General features: G+C 37.5%; 2 protein-coding genes across 3 annotated transcripts in view; one reads left to right on the top strand and one right to left on the bottom strand.

The window, feature by feature from the left end:
• Positions 1-6,684, top strand: part of LOC144976764 (AN1-type zinc finger protein 1-like) — a 29,879-nt gene extending 23,195 nt beyond the window's left edge. For both annotated transcript variants that reach the window (XM_078921168.1, XM_078921167.1), the window contains exon 8: positions 182-6,684. In XM_078921168.1, coding sequence (XP_078777294.1) covers positions 182-352 — 171 coding nt within the window. In that variant the 3' untranslated portion in view covers positions 353-6,684. The remainder of the gene's footprint in view (positions 1-181) is intronic.
• Positions 6,685-8,928: 2,244 nt separating this feature from the next.
• LOC144976469 (uncharacterized) lies at positions 8,929-12,537 on the bottom strand. Its single transcript, XM_078920761.1, has 3 exons — positions 11,985-12,537; positions 11,010-11,196; positions 8,929-10,603 (listed from the first exon to the last, which is right to left on the bottom strand). Exons 1-3 carry the CDS (start codon positions 12,535-12,537, stop codon positions 9,187-9,189), a joined length of 2,157 nt encoding a protein of 718 aa, XP_078776887.1. The 3' UTR covers positions 8,929-9,186.
• Between the last annotated feature and the right edge of the window lie 11,196 nt (positions 12,538-23,733).

Below are 23,733 nucleotides of genomic sequence, written 5' to 3'. Positions count from 1 at the left end.
TATCTTTGTTGAATATTGTTCGATTTTTATAAAATAACTTGCTTTCTTCATGGTTTTGCATTTACTTTTTGGTAAAATGCCCACAAATTACTTTCAGAACAAATGAAATTTTCACTTGTGGTACCTAATAATATTTCTTTTCTTCTTCCCCCCCCCCCCCCCCCAACTATTCATTGATCAGAAACTACGTTTATTTCATGGAGAAACAGGAGTCTTGCTGCCTACAGACCGGCCACTTGGTGACATTATGGAAGAAGAGGATAACTTGTTACTGACTGGGGGATGTCTTGTACTGGAGCAGGTTGAGGAACGTGTTTCTGTGATTGAAGGATTAGAGCGTTACTCTAGATGACAGTCCATGAGAAGTTTGATGCTTTTATTTTATATAAGTTTGTGGAATGGATTGAAGATGTTTATATTTAATTTATCCCTGCGAGAAAACAAGCCTTTTAATGTTGTGTAAAGATAATTGCGGGATCCTCTTTGCTAGACTTTTGATCCTAGCTGTCCTTTATTCTTCAATCATTCACGTGATGGTCTTAGTAAAGCAATTTTATGTGTCAGTCACATATTTATTATATTACACTGCTCACTGAATTAAATGGTAATTGATTGGACTTGAATAGGTCTAACTAACTTAGAATGAAGAAAATATTTTCTCTTTAACACATTATTTAAAATTTTACTTTTTTTTGTGGTAGGATTTCCCCCCGAAGTAACCAACATATTAATTAAAAGACTGATCTTTTAAGAGAAGGTAGTCATAAATAGGAGTAAATCTTTCACCAAATCATTCAAAGTGAGTTTAGTTGTTCTGTTTTGGGAAGAAGTGTGATGAAATTGTTTCATCCTGGCTGATGTGGGGGGTGCAAGTGAACGTTTGCGACCAAAATTTTGCGGGCCGCAACCATCACACCCGTCTTTTCTGAAACACGGGGCATCTCTGGACAAGATTGCATTTGGTGCAGAGATGTGATGCAAAGTCAGCTTTGCAACTTCTGCACATCATTTTGTTATATTTATGCACCACCCATGGGCATGTACGGATTAATTTTGCTAAATTGGTCTTCTAAAACCTTGCTCTCGAGCATTCTCCCATCTTCCCATCCACGCTTAAAATCATTGAAAAAACTTCCAGCAAGGCTGAAATAATTCATCTTTACTACATTCATGAATGATGGGGTTCTAACATTAGATACATCCAATTTTCTAGAGTTACCCCTTTAATTGCCACTTTTTCTTTAACATAATTAATATTATATCCATTCTGTAAAGGCCTGCCTGAGTGCATTCTTTTTTGATTGTCTCCCACACTGGCCTTTGAATAGACTTTTTTTCTTTTCTGAGTATCATCCAAAGAAGTTAAACAAAAATCGTCCGAAGAAGAATCGTATACTCATCGTGCTTTTCTAAGTATGTAACTGCCCTAAAAATTTTCATATTTTGATTCTCCACCATCTTTTTCCTGATTTTGATTGACACGTCTGCTTCATTTGATCTCGCTGACTCAACTAAACTTTGTATTTGTCTCCTAGCAATTGTAAACATTTCTGCCTTTTCACAGTCTAGGTAATCGCTACATGTTTTGTTTCTCTTGATACAATGAGATGCAGTTCTGAAGATACGAACAATTAGCCCTCTTCCTGATATCATAATCCAGATCACCAAAAGAACTTTCACCATTTAAATTGGTCAAAGGACAATGACTCAGAACTTTTACAAGAACCTCATTATCAGGATTAAAACTACCATCTAAAAAATTACTTAAGTGCCTTGATGTCAAATTGCACATGCCTCTGAGATGGACTTCAAACTCTGCTTAAGAATTGAAATATCACAATGAGGAGATTTCAGAAATGAATGGAGAGAATTGTGGAAGACTGAACTTGAAAGCAAAAAATTTGAACCAAATATATCATCATATGAATCACAAAGCAAATCTGTTGCACAAGAAATGTCTGGCAATGACCAATCTTTAAACTTTCCACTCATTTTCCTAACTAGGTGACAAAAATCAGAATATGTAGTTGAAGAATTGACCAGTTTCCAATACAGACCACTTACTTTCAAATAAAACAAGACTCAAAGCACAAACACAACTTATCAGATTCAGATCTTCAATATCCTGACTAACACTCTGAACTTTTTTATTTGACTTGCCCAAAACACCTGAAGTTCCATTGATTTGTCTGGGATCAGGACTATCTAAAGGTGAAAAAGCAATGGATTAGTTGTGACTGGGGATTTAGCAATCCAAGGCTTTTGCTCATCATCCGTGTCAATTTTCTGAAGAAAAAAAAGACTGATTTACTCTTATTACTATCACATGCAATGGCAACAATAGTAATTGCCGAAAAACAATACAGCGTAACAAAACAACATTTACAAATTATTAAAGAGTGAACTTTGAAGTTTATACAGATGTAAATTTTCTTTTTCTTTTATTAATATCTTTATAACAACGATTTGTTGAAAAAGCCCAACTTACTACACTTCGACGGGCTTACGATAGATTTTCAACCGATTCATTGCGTGACTAATTAAATAAATGTTGCATTTGGTCTGGGAAAACTTGTAAAGTGTCCTAAGCACTGTAAGTGGATGTGATATTGCGCTATATGAACCACCAGATTTTTATTTTTTTCTAAATATCTGTCTAAATTTGGCAGTCAGATGTCCACGAAATGTGATCATTTTATTTTATTCTCCTGTCTCGATCTAGTAGAGATCTACCATGTCCAAAGAAATATCACAAGATATCTATAATATCTAGCTAGCATTTCATTAAAAACAAGCTATTTTCATTAAAAGATAAAGTACTTACGCAAGGAAGAAGAAATATCCCCATTTGTCGTCTGCTCAGTTTCAGCGTCAGGAGTATCGTCCGCCATTTTGTTTTTGATTTTTTTCTTTCAATGTCAACAAACCGGTTTCGTGGTGGGTTTGAAGTCATCACGCTCGCTTCAAACGAAGCTGATCTATGTAATTTCTTCACATTTTTTACGGAAAATGATTTAACTTTAATATGCTGGAAAGAAAAGTTGATATTTTAAAATTTTGACGGGAAAAATTAAACTTTGAAGTTTTCAATTGAAGATCTACCCTACTTCACTCTTCGTGATATTCGATTGAAAGGAACGGAAATGAACGCCAGAATCTCGACTTCCGTTTAGTGAAAACCGCTTGTTGATTGGACAATTTCTAAGGGAGTGATCCTTATTTCAACGAACTTGGTCCCAAAAAAAATGGAGAGATTATTGGTTCGCCGATCAAATCCCGATAAGAGTGCGTCATAAAAACGCAATTATAACAGAATTTCAATTTTAAAATATAGATAAATCTAATAAGCTGTTAAGACAGAGAAAAGATTGCACAACAATAATACATTGGTTTCATAAAAGTGGTTTAATAACATTTTTTTTAGTCAGAAGTTAAAAAGTTGCTATTTCACACCATCCCGGCCCCTTGGCTGGGGAAATCAACTTTTTTTGACTGGCGTTTGCGGTACCTACTAGTTACCTCTTTAATTGCCACTTTTTCTTTAACATCATTATTATATCCATTCTGTAAAGGCCTGCCTGAGTGCATTCTTTTTTGCTTGTCTCCCACACTGGCCTTTGAATAGACTTTTTTTTCTTTTCTGAGTATCATCCAAAGAAGTTAAACAAAAATCGTCCGAAGAAGAATCGTATACTCATCGTGCTTTTCTAAGTATGTAACTGCCCTAAAAATTTTCATATTTTGATTCTCCACCAGCTTTTCCCTGATTTTGATTGACACGTCTGCTTCATTTGATCTCGCTGACTCAACTAAACTTTGTATTTGTCTCCTAGCAATTGTAAACATTTCTGCCTTTTCACAGTCTAGGTAATCGCTACATGTTTTGTTTCTCTTGATACAATGAGATGCAGTTCTGAAGATACGAACAATTAGCCCTCTTCCTGATATCATAATCCAGATCACCAAAAGAACTTTCACCATTTAAATTGGTCAAAGGACAATTACTCCGAACTTTTACAAGAACCTCATTATCAGGATTAAAACTACCCTCTAAAAAATTACTTAGGTGTCTTGATGTCAAATTGCACATGCCTCTGAGATGGACTTCAAACTCTGCTTAAGAATTGAAATATCACAATGAGGAGATTTCAGAAATGAATGGAGAGAATTGTGGAAGACTGAACTTGAAAGCAAAAAATTTGAACCAAATATATCATCATATGAATCACAAAGCAAATCTGTTGCACAAGAAATGTCTGGCAATGACCAGTCTTTAAACTTTCCACTCATTTTCCTAACTAGGTGACAAAAATCAGAATATGTAGTTGAAGAATTAACCAGTTTCCAATACAGACCACTTACTTTCAAATAAAACAAGACTCAAAGCACAAACACAACTTATCAGATTCAGATCTTCAATATCCTGACTAACACTCTGAACTTTTTTATTTGACTTGCCCAAAACACCTGAAGTTCCATTGATTTGTCTGGGATCAGGACTATCTAAAGGTGAAAAAGCAATGGATTAGTTGTGACTGGGGATTTAGCAATCCAAGGCTTTTGCTCATCATCCGTGTCAATTTTCTGAAGAAAAAAAAGACTGATTTACTCTTATTATTATCACATGCAATGGCAACATTTCCTCCACATTCCTCCAGAGTTGTAATGACTTCAGCAACATGTTGAAATTAAATTGAAATTCAGAAGTTAATGAATGGCATGGAACAAGTCTGGCAAGGAAATATTTTGAACCAAAAAAACATTTCACCATAATACCAAGCATTGTTGTGGCTGCTCTGTCAGGATGATCATGAGCATAACCAAAGACTTCACCACCAGAATACGACAAAGAGGCTTTGATGTGAATCTCATCCATGATCAATATACATCCCCGGCTGTGCTCACCGAGGCTCCTGAAAATAGAAGTAAATAAAGCTGCACGACTCATATTTTTGCTGACAGCGGTTATTTTCTGTAAACTAGAAATGGATGGGAATTGTAAATAATTTTTAAGCTTGACTAAAGAGAACGAGACAATGAATACCAAGTAAAAGCAGTAAAAAGGTCCTCTGTGGAACATGAACATTACGCTGTAGAAATTTCACCAGTGGAACATCTTCATCATATGGAATGACATAGTTAATCAATGCAACAAGCCCACTCCAACACTTCACTTGCTTGTCACTAGCAATAAAGTTTGGATAATTCTTTATTTCTGTGACACCTTTGTAGCATTCAAATGATAAAGCCAGAGAACCTGAGGAAGATAAAATATTAAACAACATAGAAAAATCACAAATCGGACCATCTTTGTGTATATTACAGAAAGTGTTGAGCCCTCTTTCCTTCTCAAATCCTACAACACCTCCTGCATGATGGCCAAGAAGTATGTTAGTAAAGCTTTATGAAAATCCTTTTCATCAAGCCAATGGATATCTTGCAGGAAATTCAGTCATTTCATCAATAACAATAGCTCTTGACTCTGCTGTTGTACAAGAAGTATGTCTGCTAGCCTGTAGAGGGATACAAGATTGTGGAAAGTTAGGGAAAATAGAAGGTGGATTAGCAGGTTGAAAGGCTCTTCCAACAGTTTTGAATCATTTCAGTGTCTTTTGGTTATGTAAAGAACACACTCCCATGTTATCAGTTGGATCCCCAAATTTCAATAAATTGGGCATCATAACTTACACAGCAATACGACGACATAACATAATGATCCACGGCGAATCCTGTTTCTACTTTGATAACTGAAGCAAACAATGCTTTGGGGTATGTCCTCTCTTGTGCCAGCTCCCATCGAAGCAAAACAGCACCATCCAAGCTATCCTCTGCTGTTGCATTATGGAATTGCCGTACTTTGGATACAGCAGATTCGAGGGTGGCCTTCATGAACTTGCTGTTGACAATGTCCCTCTGGTGTGAGGAAAAAGTCCTCTCCTCCATAGGCTGGATGCCCATGGTCTTGCAGAGGAAGGAGAGGCTGGCGTACCCCATTCCTAGTAATAGATACATAATTTCATTTATCAACATCAGAATCTGAAACTCTTCTTTGTTTGACAGCAGTTGACAAAAAATATGCTTACTAATACTAAATAGACTGGAGGTTTTCAGAATTCCTTTTAGCTTCCTCTAAAATTTAATTTTGTTTAAATTCACTTAATCCACAAAGCCATGTAACTGTCTTGTTATGCTTCCACACATTAAGTGTGGAGCGTAAATGCAAAGTAGCTCCTTTTCGTTTGTTGAGATCATAATCTAGATCCCAAAATAACCTTTCCCCGGTCAAATTGGTCAATGGACATCTATTTAAAATATTCCTAACATCAACAACAATATTACCACCGTCAAGAAAGTCATGTAATTGCCTCTTTCGTCCTCTGAAAATGGAGAATTAAAATGTTCAAACTTATTTGAGGTGTGATTATAATAAATAATAATAATACATAATTTTTATATAGCGCCTTACCCTGTATTTCAACAAGCTCAAAGCGCTTAATGATTACTATATGCTAAAATAAGCTTGTTAGACGTTGCAATCTCAAGTACGAAAGGTAACAACACGACATCTTCCCCCCACCATTCTTAAAACTCAATGAGTAATAATTTTTTAAAATATTCTATCATTAGCTGATACTCTGATACAGTATCAAAAGCCAAAAAGTCGGTCATTCATCCTATTAAAAAGCAGAAAAATTCCCCAGCAATACATCATCTGTCCAGTAAATACCTTGCATCCAGAAACTGATTAAACCACAAAACAATGAATGTAATTGAGAGGAGGGAAAGAAAGAGAAAATAAACCACCTCTGCAGCTCTCAATCTGTTTTTAAAAAATAAAGCAAGCCCCAGGTCAGGTATAGTATGATGCAATAAAAACAAATAAAGCCCAATCAACTTGTTTGATGATAAACTAATAAACGAACCCCCCCCCCCCCCCCCCCCCCCCCCCCCCCCCCCCCAAAAAAAAACAAAAAAAAAACAACAAAAAAACCATCAGATAATAGAATGTGTTTTAAGTGAAAAAAGTAAAAGTACAAAAAAAATATCAGCTGTCCCGAAAACATGACGTTGTTACTAAATTTAGAACATCCAGCTGTTCCCACAGTCCAAATACCCCATCGTCATCTGTTTATATACGGCAATTAGTAAATAATTTTAAAGTAACAAAACACAAATAACTCTAATTAAATTGAAATAATCACAAAAACTCACCAATATCGGCACTTGTCATCGAATTGGCCACGGGTCTGGTTGAATCGGGTCCCCGATCAATGCTGTCAGACAGCCCGGGATCGCCATTGCTGGCTCGCAAAGGGTCTTCTGCCATGGCCAAAAGCTCGACTAGGTTCTTTTCACCAGCGGGTTTATTTTTTCATTGTGCCGTGAAAATTCATCCGATTTGGTTGTATTTGATATCAAAATAAAGCTGGAACATTAAGCTTTCTGCTTATTTAAACAGACGTGAGCGGACATCGCTAAAAGTATTTAAAAATGTTGAAAATAGCACGACAATGTGCTTTCCTCGCCACTCGCTCCGCCATTTTGAATCTGATATCGGGGCAGGAAGTGTCAAAAGAAAGAGGAAGTTTTGCCCTTTCTAATGATACTATTCTTAGCATCATACGTCAATTCTCCGCGGCACAACCTTGATTTTCACAAAGTGAATGAAAAGAGAAAATCGCGACCTCGACATTTTCTCGCGATCCGCTAAGCAAAATTCTCTAAAACCGGGTCTCGTTCGCGATTGATCATGAAACTCTTTTTAATCGCAAAAGTATGTTTTAAGATGCATTACAAAGATCAGAAGTTGATCTTTAAAATAAAACAAATTGTATTTTGTTTCGAGCATTAGAAGTTGAGATATCGTGAGCTAAAGTGGACAGTTTTTCACGATCAACGCCATCGATAACAACTTTCCACCGATTCACGGCGCTCGCCTGTGGTTCCTAATTACTCATTGCCATCAACACTATCTATCAAAACCCCCAGTGAAATAGGCAGGATTCAAGAATTGAAAATAAATCTTATACTAACTTATATATAAACAAGCAACCATCACCAAGTATTATTATTATTATTAGACAAATTTCATGGCCAAATACGAAATTTTACGGAAAATTACGAGTTTTTAATTCTTAGTACTTAACTAATAATAATGATGAGGATTAGAAGAAGAAGAAAACTATTACTACTACTATTATAATGATAATTATTATAATAATAATAATAATAATAATAATATTGTGGTTATTTGTACACGATTTCAGAAATTACGAATTTCCTTGTCAAATTACTAAAAAAATGACATAAAAATTACTAAATTTGAAGTTTTCGATTTGGCAGGCCTGATTATTATTATTATTATTATTATTATTATTATTATTATTATTATTATTATTATTATTGTACAGTAAAAGGTTAAAAATTAACAAGTTTAAACTGGAGTTTGAGTCACTATAGTTCCATCACATGGTTGAAACTGGATCTTTTGAAAAACAAATAAGTAGGGTGATCCGGGGTAATTCCACCCCCAATTTCACCTTTTTAACCATCATTTTGCTATTTTTTATCCATCATTTTGCTATTTTTTATCCAATTGGCATATAATTTGGCTTGTATTTTAATCTTTCATGGACTTATCAAAATAAATTGCCATAAAGCATTGGAATTGAGGGAAAGTCACATTTTAAAAAAAATAAACGATTTGCTCATTTGTCTTAAAATGGGGCAATTCCACCCCCACCCCCATTCCACGCCAAAAAGTGCCGTAACAATGTCTCAAACAACTGTTCTCACAACATTCAAGAAACAAAATAGAATAACAACAAAGTTCAAGGCAAAAAACAAGTGTTAATATTACAAAATTGACAGAATTAAAATTAAAAGGCAATGTCAAAAACATTTCTCTCCTGTCGTTTTCGAGGGGGCACCCAGTCATGGTCATTGTCATTGTCGTCGTCAATGTCACTGTCAAAAGTCAGTTCGTTTTCAATGTCGTTCTTTTCAACTTTTGATTTCCCCTTCCCCCTGCACTGCCTTTTTGGTCTGCCCTTATTCACTTTGAGGATCTTCTCTTCTTGGAGTCGGGCCAAGCATTCATCCGATGTCAGGCTTTCGCCGTAAAGACGCCGGACCATTTTACGACCCGACTTTCCAGACTCCTTATTGAGCATGGGGGAGATCTCTTCAGGAAGAAGTCCTTGATAGACTTCCTGGGTGACAGGGGAAGACGTGTTTGATGAGCAGGCAGTGAGGAGATTGCTGATGCAGATGAGGTTGAGGGGTCAACAGAAGCAGAGAAGGAAGGAGTTGGAGCTGATGAGGTTGAGGCCGGAGGAAACTGAGCTGATGAGGTAGAGAGGGAAGGAGTTGGAGCTGATGAGGTTGAGGCGGGAAGAAATTGAGCTGATGAGGTCGAGGGGGAAGGAGTTGGAGCTGATGAGGTTGAGGTGGGAGGAAATTGAGCTGATGAGGTCGAGGGGGAAGGAATTGCAGCTGATGAGGTTGATGGAGGAGTTGAGTCTGCAGTGGATGATATAGCTGGCATAACCCATTTCGTTGGATCCACCTTGTCAAAGACATTGGCTGCGTCGTACATCGATGATGGCAAGGCTGATGGGTTAAAAGGGTAGAGGGGGTAAATCCCACCTTGACGTTATCTGCAGACATGCAGTCGGACGACCACAGCTCCTTCAGGACCATCGGGAACAACTCTTTCGTCATAGCGGCCCCCAAGTTTTGTCGTGCAAATTTGATGAGAATTTTTTCCCATGCAGTTTTCACAGGACCGTAGAGACCGACATCAAGGGGCTGGAGGAGGTTTGTGGAATTTGAAGGGAGTTTCAGAAGAATAACCTCATTTTCCCTGGCTTTCAGATATAGGCGGCGGTTCATGTGGGAGGCGTGTCCATCAAAGATGAGGACGACGGGTCGCTCCTCGGGAAGGTTGGGGATGAAATGACGCTCAAACCAGTCCAGGAACCTGTCCGAGTCCATCCACCCTTTCTCGCTCACAGTGTAACGAGCCCCATTTGGTCCGTTCTGAGTCCAGATGTCCCATAAATTCGTTCCCGGGTAGACAATGTAGGGCGGCATTATTCTTCCATCAGCCCTGGCACATCCGTTGACGGTTATAGTCTCCCTGCCAGATCCACCGATGATCCTAAAAAGATGTGAAATATTCTTTTCACAAAGAACACGGATCCTGGAGGGGTCAGTTGGAAACCCAGACTCATCCACATTGAAAACCAAATGGGGCTTGTTCATCAGACCGTTTGATTCCAGTGTCTCCTTGACAAGCTGGAACCAATGAGTAATTATCCCTTGGTTTGCCATGCATTTGGCCCGAGATGTCTTCAGCTGCTCAGGAATACGAGCTGTTATAGTAGGGTTGCGGTCCATGAACCCCCTAAGCCAATCATCAGTTGGGATGTAGCCTTCTTCTGCAACTCCTCTGGCTTGCAAGAACTCGGCCATCAGCTCCCTGGTTTCTTGCCGAGTGAAACCAAACCCCCAGCACGCAAGGACCTTCAGGCATTCAGCAAGCTCAACTTCCATCGCGGGAGAGAGCAGGCCATTCCTGCCAGCACCCATTTTGGCGTATCTGTAAACACAAAAATAAATGAAATTGTATACGGGTAACATTACTCTCATTAAACTTTGAAAAACGTATATTACATATAGGGCTATCTGACCTTTTTATTAGTGTTACTTAAATAATTAAATTAGGAGGAGTTCAAATTAAAGAGGTTGAGTGTTAGTGGCTTGATTCCTGATATCTGTGTGACACATACAAATCGACAATCTAGTGGATGCACCACAAGGCACAGGCATTATGTGATTAGTACTAGGAATGTCGGCCTGTTGTATGCATGATTTTACTGGGATATACTCATTGCTATCCACATACTGGCAGCACGTAAAATTGTACAGGTACTACATTCGTTATGTATCCGATCTTGAGTTGCCAAGAAGTTAAATCCAACAACATTAAACCGAACAAAGCTAACCTCTTGCGGACTTGATCCCTCAAAGTTTCCCGCTTTACTTGGAAAATGCTGCAGCCTTCTTGTAGCCCATGGCACCCGACTTTACAGCCTCCATAGCCGCATTCATAGCCTCCTTGTCGTATGGAGCTGTCTTCCTTATATAATTCCGCACCATCTTGTTGCTGAGATTCAGATTCTGTCTTAAGAACTAAGGTGAAGTATGTTTACTCATTTGGTAAACAACAAAAAGTTCTAATACTATAACATGGCTTTACACTAGACTTTTTACACAGAACTAGACTAGATTTAATTTGGATTAGAAATGAATTAAAATTTCTTGTTGACTCTCTCACAGCATCAAAGCATTGGTTTGGGTATAACTGCAATTATAGTCAGGTTTTTATTGATATCATTGTCGGGGAAATTCCACCCCCTTGGAGGGTGGAATTGCCGCAATGACAATTTTCAAGTTTTAGTGACTAAACCCATAGGAAAAAGGAACAACTGAATGCAACATTGATGGTTGGGAAGAGAGTGATCCTTTAAGTAGGCCTAGGGCCATATAATAGAACCTTGGGAAATTCCACCCCCTAGGGGGTGGAATTTCCCAATCTAAAGATGATTTGAAGGCACTACATAATAAAAATGAGCATCATAGCCTAGCATCACAATGTTCTGAAATGGCTAAACATTGTTATTTTTCCGGTAGAACTTGTTGACATTCCAGTTACAAGTGACCAGTAACAATTATAACACAATATTGAAATTGACAAAGCAACTTACCGAATGGATGTTGTGTGATAGAGATGTTCAAACAGTCTTGTAGTAGCTTTGTTGTGCTTAGTCAAGCATTGGCCGTTGACAGGAAGTGGATAAAAGTCTATAAAGTTTGAGATGGTACTGATAACAGTCTCAGCAGTTTTTCCCAATTTTGGTCAAAACGATTATGGTACAAAGGGGGTGGAATTACCCCGGATCACCCTACACCCAACTGACTTTCAGAACTAATCACGGCTTTATCAACAGCTGTGACTAGTCCCAAAAGAAAGTGAGCATTACAAAATAAAAAGTGGATGGACTCATCTTCACCAACAAGATTCTTTTTAAAGTTAAGCATCTTCTTATTAAAAGATTTATTTACAGAAGCACGATCTGACATCAAGCATGTTAACTTCCTAATAACATCTTTAAACACTTCATCTTTTGTGCAAGACTCAGAAGACAAACAAAAAACAACACACAAATCATCTAAAACTTCTATTGTCTTCTCAAGTAAGGTGTCTGCATCATCTCGCGCAATGTGGGTAAAACCTAAAGACATAGTACATTTATTATTTAAAATAACATGGCGCTCCAGATATTGTCTCTTTTGGCGACTTGTGCCATCAGAGGCCAAAGTGAAAAACTCACTATTATTAATGCTCTCAATGAGATGTGAATGTGCAATATGATAAGCCTCATTGGCAAAATTCAAAACAGTAGACCCACTTGGAAGATCATTTAGCTTAATATTTTTACCAAATAACTTAGCAACAATATGTACAGCCATCGAACAGTTCGGAGCAGCCAGATTTGTATCACTCATCAAAGCAATGTATGTGAGACGAACGCTCTCAGTAAATCTATTGTACACAGCATCTCTTAGCACTAAATCATCATTAGATTCATCATTAATAGGTTCGAGCAATGATGTTTTCTCTTGGTACAATGACTTCTACTTAGACTAGGTATGACAGGCGAAAGTTTGAAATCCATGACAGGATATCAAAGCTCATAGATTCTTATTCCACTCCTCATAACTAAGAGAATAAAAAAAAAAAATACAAATTGACTAAAAAACAAGCGAGTTATGAATTTTTGAAATTTGATTGGACTTAGACATTTCCGACCTTCCGCGCGCAGAGGCGAAAGTCGTATTTTCAAAGTCAATTATTTTTACGAATAATGCGCAAAAGCATGCTTGACACCCATTTCCTCTGTCTATACCATCCAAATATTGACAGGAAGAAGTTTTACAAGACAGATATAATAATGCAAAGAGTGACATGACTTTAAAAATGGCAAAAATCACAATATTAATTACAAAATGTTCAGAATACGGCTGCAAAGCCAAATTCAAGAGCTCATAACGCAATAATTTGCAATAACAGAAATTTGTTTTTACTTTGTAGCCGCTCTATAGCACCTAGAGACTTATTCTAATTTTTTCTAGGCCATTTACACACATAATGGATGAGTTATGGGCTGTTGAAAATCAAGCGAAGGCCAAAATCGACCTTTTTGAAATAAATAATGCAAAACAGAGGAATATCGCAGAACGAAACGACAAAAAAAATCATAAAAAATTAATCAATAAAGTTACATGGCCAAACCACATATCAAAAGAAAGGTTATTTCCTCTACTTTCTAAATCAATAGTGACCCAGAGAATAACCACATCAGAAAATGTGATTATTGCTCAAAGAGAATGTACTTGTGAAGAATAGTTACAAATGGCCTCCCGATTTACAACGAAAGTTGGCACCAAAAAAAATAATATAAAGTCAACAAATCGGCCTATAAAGTTCAACTATATACCAAATTAAAGCTTGAAGTATGTAGTTTTCAATCATTGTAGCCAACAGAGCATATACCCTTAATAGCCCAACATCATGGACAGAGTTTGAGACGACCGACTGTTAAATGACAACTAAATTCTCATCATGCCGATTGTTCTCCAGTATAAATGTAAAAGGGGGAAGCGTAAAAAATAAACCAAATACATCACAATCATACATCAAAAAAAGGTTATTTCTTCTGTCTTTTTAACACATGGTGACCAAAGAAATACATGCACATATCAGAATGTGAATATGAACAAAATAAACAATGATAGAAACAGCATCAGTTTCACCTAAAAATAAATCTTGATTCCGATCTGGTGTTGACACGATTAAGTCAGACGTCATTGATATGGTATCCCACCTTAATTCACATTGAAATTATCAGAACTAGATATATGCTCTAGCAGTTTATCATAAAGGACCTGTTTGTTTCCTGCAAGAGTAATGCTTTCTCCTTTTACTAGAGCTCTAAACCTGATCTGATCTTTCAAACGTTCTGCTGCTTTGGGGCCATGAAATAAAATATCTAAGGCCTCTTTTGTAGTGGCTAAATGGACGTCTGTAATTGCATCCATCGCAGCAAGTTTCCTTTTTTTAGCTTGAATTTCTTTCTCATCCTTCTTACATTTATTATCTAATATTCTTTTCTTAACGTTTTCCTTAACCCTCCTCTTTTCATCTTTGTCCCCTGTTTCCATTCTGGCCCATACCTTATACCCTTTTCAATTAGCTGTATTGATGCACAAGAACTAAGAGTATCTAACCACCCGCTTGCCTTATTACGCTTCCACATACTTGTGGTTGACCTAAGGTACAAGGACGCATTTCTTCTCTTGTGCATGTCATAATCCAAGTCACCAAAAAGTCTCTCACCGGTCAAATTAGTCAAAGGGCATGAGGAAAGCACAGTTTTTACATCATCTTCAATTTTTCCTCCAAATATTCCCCCATCAAGAAAATCACACAACTGTCTAATCAATGCATCTCTACATTTGTCAATAATCATATGCAAAGCAGAGGAAAATTGCAATATATCATAATCATCAGGTGCAAAAAACATTTTTACAACTTCAACATCTTTATCACTGGCTTGAAGGTTCATGTCAGGGAAAACAGACACAGCATCAACCGGATTGAAAGTTTCAGTCCGCCAATGGCGAAGAGCATCATCCATTAACTTTACATAGGCAGGAAAATCAAAATAAGTGTGGTGACTATTCATTAATAGCCAGAATGGCTCTGTAAAAAATACATGAAAAAATGAAATGGCAGCAACATTTGTTATAATATTATTGTCTTTGATGTCCGCAATAACAGATTGCAATTTCAGATTACTATGGGAAACATACTCGGAGAGAAAGGTGTCAATATCATCTTTATGTAACAGCGCATAACAGAACATTGTCCATCAACATACTGACTACCTGATCCCACCTCACACCCCTCTCTTCCAACACACCATCCAACACCTCCATTACTTTTTCTGCAGGAGCCTCATTAATCTCTTTACAGCCAATCTATGACACATTTCTCTAAGTTCAGATCATAGTACTGAGCAAGAACATTTAAAACTTTATTCCCAGAATTCATGGTAGCTTCATCCAAATTTAATGAAAAAAAAACATTGCTCAAGTTTTCATTGATTGATTTCTTGACATCATCAGCTACACCATGAGTTGTGGCATATGTTGCTGATGTGGCCGTCAACGTGGTTTTACTAAGCCGGCAATTTACTCATCTCGCCGACAGGGCTTTTCATTTGCCGGCAAGGTCAATTTCAATTTTTCAATATGCCGGCCACAGCCGGCAGACTTTGACCCATGTCTAGACTGTTGTGAAATTATTTTCAAGTTTCGACAGAAACTATACTACCTAAGATCTTTTTTTGTACACCTGTTACAAATTGCAAAATAAATCTGGATTTTAAACCACATGTAGAGTACATTAATGATTTTTTTACCTGGGCGTTAAGTGGGTCAATAAATATGGGTATAGTTCAATTCATGTCCATTTCAAAGTAAAACATTTGAATAAATTTGAATCTAAAGGACACTAATTTCCGACTCCAACCTTGAAATCTATTACTCAATATTCAAATTTGATTTTAGAAGATAAAACAAGGAGCTCACAATGTTAACCTTACTGGTTAAAGCTTTTTGATCTACTTACCATCAATAAAAATACACTCTGGAAAAGAATGAAAACATGCAAGCATATCTTTTGTGCTGAATGCAACCATGTCGATGAGGTGACTCTCTCCTCCATCAGTAGAGAGAGCCAGGTGGAATTTCCCTCCCATCTCCTCTACTGACTTCAGCTGGTTGGATAAAGCAGCAAAGTTTGTTCCGTTACATTCATATTTGACTGGAGATCAAGAAAAATGGGAATGTGACATAACGATTGGGAATAGGGTATAAATCGAACGTAAAATTGAACACACAAAGAAGCAACTTATCACTAAACAGATTTGAATTCTTCTTTTTAGACTTGCAAACCCTAAAAAATGACTTTTTTCTTTTTTGGAAAAACCAGAGACATTAGCATATACTGTTATTACAGCAGAGGAAATAAAAGTTCAGGAAGATATTTGTTTCTAAAGTTCACATATACAATGGGGCATCTTCTGCCCTATCCGAGAGGTCTGATAAGATTATGGTTTGAAAAAGTCAAAATTAAAACATTCATAAAAAAACATACACACACACACCCACAAAAAAAAAAAAAAAAGAAAGAAAAAGTGAAAATACGCACGTTTAGACTTAAGGGCTCTGACGTCTCTGAGTGTTACGGACTTGTTGGAGTCTCTTTGTATCAAGACCATCAATTTATCGTTGTCTGGATTCAGAGCAACCATTTCCTGTAGAAATACATTCAAATAGGGATATTTCTTGGGTAGACTTATGATATGTAATTATAAGATTATTATCCAACCTATTAACTATGATTTAACGATTTCGTTACAACATACGATAGTTACTACTTTAACCACACGCTTCAATAACTAAGATATTTATAGCAGATTCAGATAGCTCTGTGGTGGTTTCTCCCTGCAGTCAATTTCCCTGAGCCAGCAGTGGTTAGGTTAGACTTGTTAAATCTAGTGGAAAATATCAAGCAATTGCCGTCCATATGCTAAACAAACTACAATTAAACCCAGCTAATTAGACATTTTCTAATACAAATGTGTAAATGTAAATTTAATAAGGGCATGGACAATTTTTATGAACTGATATTCAACCCAATACAACAACAATGACATAGTCCTTCAGCACCATTTGCTACATGGAGCTGGAACCTATCAGTCTCCAGAGTGTGAAATGGATAACAGCAATTGCTCGCTACCCTTTGGATAAGATAGTATATTGCAATACTTTTTGCCAGATGTAACAGATCTAGCTATCCAATCACTGGGTGGGTAGACAGGACAGGGTGAAATAAATCTCGACTGCACACAGGACCGACCTTGTCCCTTTGGATGTGAAGAAAATGCTCTACTGTCCGTCATCAGCTCAGTGAGGTAAAAAAAAAAGGCCAGCTCAGGAAAATAAACTTGAACTCTTGTTTATCTGATTGGTCGACAAGCCTCCAGTAGCTGTTGGGTTACAGGCGCGATGTTGATGCAAAAGTAAATGCTCAAACAGAGAGGACAGGGAATTCCCATGAATCATCAAGCTAGTGCTTTTTAGGCCCATTGTTGACAAAGACAGGTTCTATCAAAAACTTGTGCTATCGCAAATACTCCATGGTAAGTTCACTTTTACAATTCGCACTTCACTGTCTAAGGGAGAACAGAAGTAAACCTAGATAAAAAAGCCAAAGTTTAGACGGGAACAGAGGTTGAAAGACAGATTAGCACAAACTCAAGATAGAAGTCTAACAGAAATGTCGGAATAAAATAAAGTGTCCAAGCACTGGCAAAAGAAAACCAAAGAACAAAGCATAAAGACACTCATCATTCGCACAGACACTATGGCAAATAACCAAAAAGAATTATGAGAACGAACGGAAACCATTCGGAGAAATAGAGATCAAGATTATTTTCCTGAGCATTCGGAGATAAAGTCACTTCGAAAAAAAAAAAAAGATAGAAGAGTTAAACTTAAAAAAGAAAACGACAAAATCTTACCCTTATAACAGATTTTTCTTGATCCGTAAATTTCTTCTGTTTATGTTCTTGAGAATAGGTTTTCTCATCAGAGTGATGATTATGTACAAGATTACATTTCGCAATCAAAATGCACTGTTGAAAATCATCATACTTGAAACTGAACGAAGCTGAACTGTTTAATTTTTGAGATCTGAAAAAAAAAGTGAGACCAAACAATCAAATGCCTGACACTCTTTTTATCTGTCATAATCTTCTTTAAAATTTTTACCTCAATGACAATGTCAATGATAACCTGCTTATTTCGCCAAGAGAACAGTTTCACAGATTCAAATTAAAGAAATGATCAGTTATTATAATCACAATATAACCCCAAAGTCGATAAAGATTTAAAGATTGTGGTCAAAATATGTGTGTTGATGATTTGGTAGTAAGTTATATTTATATGACCTTTAATTTCATGTGATGTCGATATAATATATCTATATATATAACATGACTACATGGCACAATGACTATCATTAAGAATCAAATGAAAACCAAACTGTAAGGGGTCTACAGGTGACATGTATTGTTTTGGGGACCATAAATTAGACCATAGGCATAGAGATTTTAAAAATGAGTAAGAGTAAGAATAGTCAGAAGGAATACGTGTAAGTGTAAGTATAATTGTCTCTTGAACTCTTATTTATCTGATTGGTCGACAAGCCCCAGTAGCTGATGGGTTACAGGCGGGATGTTGATGAAAAAGTAAATGCTCAAACAGAGAGGACAGGGAATTCCCATGAATTCATGAATCATCAAGCTAGTTACATTGTCTTTTAAGGCTTTTACAATTTACAGCGATCGTAACTGTAACACATTCATTCAGAACAAGTCTACAGTGATAGACAAATAGAGAAAGTGAAATTATAAACAGTATCAAACTAATTTCTTGGAAATAATAAGGAAAACCATGGCAAGTACAATTTGAAGGCTTTGATCTTTGGTCCTGCCGTTAAAAATCATATTGAAAGATTATAATGAAAACAAAAGATAATTTTTTAAAATATATAAAGCGAAATTTATAACTGACCTTGCTCACAAGTACAAAAGGAAAGGCAAATGTAGGAGAGAGAAAAACATTTATTTAAAATTCACAATACTATCCCTGCTGTCAAATAATAATATATTGTAGTAAAGCGCTTTGAGCATATTGAGTGGATATTGCGCAATATACATATATAAATGGTTCAGTTTGAATCAATGTCTATGTGACAAATAGATTTGACAAAAAAATACTTTATGATAGACGGCCGTCCTATCTGAAGGGCAGTAAATAATTGATATTGTTTGTTTAACAACCTGGAAAACTAGCTCCATTTGTGCCAAAAATTTGTTAAATAGATACTATGAAAATGACAGTTGTGAAACAAAATGTGAAAATGGGAGGATAAACAATACAATTAAGGCTGGGTAGCTGTGTCAACATAAGACAAACATCCCCCATCTTTTTGTGAGCATAGGCTGTCGAACTTAATTGTAAAGTTGATTCTTCCACATCTATATCATTTTGATCACCCAGCACTTCAGTCTCAATATCATCCTCCACAACACCCTCTTTCCTCAAGATGGATGTTATGGACAACAATGCAAGCAATAATGGCCTTACACAAGTGACTGTCAGTCCTAGCATCACAGTGCCTCAATCTCCTAAATTTGCCTTTTGAAAGACCAATACATCTTTCCACACAAGTCCGTTCAGGAGCACGAAATTTATTATACTTTTTTATGCTTCTAGTCAACTCACCATTTTCTTTATACTTGGTCAAAAGAAAAGAATCCAAGGGATAAGCGGAGTCCCCATGCAAATGGGGGTCAATTTCAGAGCCAAGTACAAAGGGCTGTTTCTGTATACCCTAGGATCATGAACAGAGCCAGGATAACCAGTAAATGTATTTAAAATGGTGAGATGGCTGTCACAAACCACCGGAAGGTGCATAGCTGCAAAACCCTTCCTGCATATGTATGCATCCCTTTGTTCTCCTGTTTTCACCAGCATAGGAATGTATGTGCCATCGATACATCCGATGACACCGGGGAAATAAAACGATTCGCCGATTTCACTATTTCAACTTCTGTGGTGAGGAACTTCACATATGTTTGCCTGAGTTCAAGTAGGGCGCTCGCAACATGCTGCACATTCCTGTACAGAGCACCCTTACTCACATCAAATCGGTCGGCCACACTCCGAAAGGTTTCTATGAAAAAACAAAAGGGCTGTTTCTGTATACCCTAGCATCATGAACAGAGCCAGGGTAACCAGTAACAACATCTAAAATGGTGAGACGGCTATCACAAACCACCCGAAGGTGCATAGCTGAGAAACCCTTCCTGCATATGTATGCATCCCTTTGTTCTCCTGTTTTCCCCAGCATAGGAATGTATGTGCCATCGATACATCCAATGGCACTAGGGAAAGCAAAACATTTCACCGATTTCACTACTTCAGCATCCGTGGTTGGAAACTTGACACACTTCTGCCTGAATTCAAGTAGGGCGCTTGCAACATGCTGCACATTCCTGTACAGAGCACCCTTACTCACATCAAAGCAGTCGGCCACACTCCGAAAGGTTTCTACTTTTTGTATACCCTAGCATCATGAACAGAGCCAGGGTAACCAGTGACAGCATCTAAAATGGTGAGACGGCTGTCACAAACCACCTGAAGGTGCATAGCTGAAAAACCTTCCTGCATATGTATGCATCCCTTTGTTCTCCTGTCTTCACCAGCATAGGAATGTGTGTGCCATCGATACATCTGATGGCGTCGGGAAAATAAAAACGATTCGCCGATTTCACTATTTCAGCTTCTGTCTTGGGAAACTTGACACACTTCTGCCTGAGTTCAAGTAGGGCGCTTGCAACATGCTGCACATTCCTGTACAGAGCACCCTTACTCTCATCAAAGCGGCCGGCCACACTCCGAAAGGTTTCTATGAAAAAACAAAAGGGCTGTTTCTGTATACCCTAGTATCATGAACAGAGCCAGGGTAACCAGTAACAGCATCTAAAATGGTGAGACGGCTATCACTATCACAAACCACCCGAAGGTGCATAGCTGAAAAACCCTTCCTGCATATGTATGCATCCCTTTGTTCTCCTGCCCAGCATAGGAATGTGTGTGCCATCGATACATCCAATGGCTTCAGGGAAAGCAAAACATTTCGCCGATTTCACTACTTCAGCATCCGTGGTTGGAAACTTGACACACTTCAGCCTGAGTTCAAGTAGGGCACTCGCAACATGCTGCACATTTCTGGACAGAGCACCCTTACTCACATTCATCAAAGCAGTTCAAGCAGGCCACACTCCGAAAGGTTTCTATGAAAAAACAAAAGGATAACAACTATTCATTGTTAGATAGATACATACATGGTCACGTAAGTAATATTGGCAATTCTGAGGATATTAGAAGAAAATTATTTTAAAGTGTCTCTGAAAGTTAAGAATTAGTATTCATATTCATGGACATAGAAATTTACATGGGAAAAAAAAAAGAAGGGATTTTTGATAACAATGTCTTATGTTGATGTCAGTTTTCTTATCTTCATTGCACTTTGCTCAACATTTCTTTCCTCCACATTTTCCCTCCCATAATGCTTTACCAATATATTAACGAGTCAGGTATGGAACAGTCCAATCTGAAAAAATGTAGAAACTCTTTGAATTAATTGAGATATCTACGTCTACATGAATGACAGCTCCACTGTCTGTCTGAAAAATCCAAAACACATGAGAACAAATTTAAAAAGTCCTTCTGAAGGACAGCTCAACCCACCAGCGTAGCTGTAAAAGTAGTAGTCTCAGTGGGAAACGATGAAATGTTACCTTGGAGATCCGGGTGTTTTGATGCAATATAAAAAAGGCATTGTCTCATCAGTTGACAGTTTACTAGGAAACTCTGGAAGTGAATCTAAAAGCAAAATATCATTGTCAGAGAATGGAAGGTCACATAAATTACAAGCATGCAGTGCTCCACTGTAATCAATATCTGTTGTCGTGCTTTCCAACATAAAATATCATTGTCAGAGAATGGAAGGTCACATAAATTACAAGCATGCAGTGCTCCACTGTAATCAATATCTGTTGTCGTGCTTTCCAACATGTGCTTGGCACGATCAATGCTATTGGCACGCTGGCACACTTATCGCTTGGTTGAGCACTCGCACATTGGCACACTCATTGTTATATAAAGCCTTACACAACATTTATTACATTATGTGGCGTGCAGCAGGACGTCACGCTCTAGGTACTGCAGTATTTGGCTCATATTCTTACCCTTTTATTTATAATTATCAGTGGAATAATAAACAATATTGGAATCAGTCAACCATGGCTTCTTACAGACGACCTTATACTCGGCAATTTAAAAAGCGGATGTTTGGCCGTAGGCGCAAACATTTGAAATTCAAACGCCGTATTCGTCACCGTTTCTGGCGCCGGCGTATTAGCGCCCAGAAACCAATTACAGTGGTTTGCCGTTATAACGATTGGTTTAAAATCGTTGATGATAACAAACCTTATGCTTACAAGAATGACTGTCATCTCAAAGATCTTTACACTGAGTGTAGTGCCATAATCAATTCCTATGGTAAAATATTTGACTGTTTCAGAATCAAGAAAGTTATTCGTAAATTTTATTTACGTGATTCTGAATTTTTTACCCAAAAGGATTACATGAAAGTTATCATGTGAACTGCTTATGACCCAGATGGTTTGTTAGGTAACTATAAGGAAGCTAATGATTTCCGTAAAGACATGAACTCACGATGGAGGATGATGCACCCTACAGGTGTTTACACCAGCACCTTGAAACCACGTTGGTGTATTGCTCTTACCAATGCTAATACCACCAAGCCCCAAGAGGAAGTAGTTGGAGGAGTTGATATTAAACTACCACATTCTGGATGTTCGATATTCCCCTATTGACCAACGCCGAAAAGCATGATTTCAGTGCTAGTAATTGTGTTCAATGTTTATTTGTCAGAGAAAAAAATACAGTTATTGCTGTGGAAAGTTCATAAATAATTCAATTTAGAGGACGCCGACAAGGTGCCTCATATGACTAAAGAAATAAAAGATCAGAAAAGTCCCATTCACCTTTTTGTTCTTCATTTAGGTACTGATCCAGAATGAGAGTGTCTTCCAGTGGTAGTCTTTGTCCATTTCTTTCATTTTCTGAAATGTATTGAATGTCCCATCTGTCAGCGCTTAATTTACTTTTATCTGGGTCAAAGTTCGAGAAGCATATGACACATGGCACTGGGAATATTTTCATTCCACTATCATACTTGGGCGAAAAAAATACTCCATTTTTAATGGATTCAATTACTTCGTAATTGATATGCTGTTCCTGCGACCTACTGTAGTCAAAAATGACCACTTTTTCGCCATTGTAAGCATGTTTTATATCTCCGCTTTTTCCGTTTTCGAACCGAATTGCACCTTTCAGTACCAGAAAACGGGAGACATATGTTTTTCCTGAATTACCTAAATAGTCCACAAACCAGTGTACCTTCCGGTTATCTGGTTTATCTCTAGCCAATCGAAAAACGATGTGTTGGAAAGGGTTCCATCCATTCGTCTGCATCTCATTACCAATTCGCTCACGGTTTTGATACTGTCGTGTATCTTGAGCCAATTGTTCGATACTTCTCTTATACAGAAGTGCGCTCTTGAGGTTTTCTTCCTCATTAATGAGCTCATGTAGGGGTATTCCGGCAGCTCTTTTTCTATAAATTTGAGCTGCAGCAGCCAAAAGTCTGCTTCCCCCACCATTTTCTGCACCAGTTGTGAGAGGGGACCCCACCTCACATATAACTTGCCCTTCTTTTGAGCAGTATTTCTGGTTATCTTTATCTGTTCCTCTAGCTTTCTCCAAGTGGACATTATTGCCCAAGATTTTCTGAAGTCCAGTGAAACGAATTTTTTTTTTAAGGTGGACATAACCCTGTAAATGAGCCGTCCCACTTGCTCCCACTTCTTTCCCAATAAT

The sequence above is a fragment of the Berghia stephanieae genome, chromosome 7, assembly GCF_034508935.2.
Source record: "Berghia stephanieae isolate SIO BIC M18660-M18661 chromosome 7, UCSD_Bste_1.3, whole genome shotgun sequence".
Lineage (NCBI taxonomy): Eukaryota > Metazoa > Mollusca > Gastropoda > Nudibranchia > Aeolidiidae > Berghia > Berghia stephanieae.
This window is presented reverse-complemented; position numbering and strand designations above follow the sequence as displayed.

Bases quoted from the DNA above. Each gene is read 5' to 3' on its own strand.
- LOC144976469 (XM_078920761.1), bottom strand. From the start codon at position 12,537: ATGGCTGTACATATTGTTGCTAAGTTATTTGGTAAAAATATTAAGCTA. The intron at 11,197-11,984 runs GTCAGTTGGGTG...ACTTCACCTTAG, and splicing joins AGCCGTGATTAGTTCTGAAA to TTCTTAAGACAGAATCTGAA. The intron at 10,604-11,009 runs GTTAGCTTTGTT...TTGTGTTTACAG, and splicing joins AGGGATCAAGTCCGCAAGAG to ATACGCCAAAATGGGTGCTG.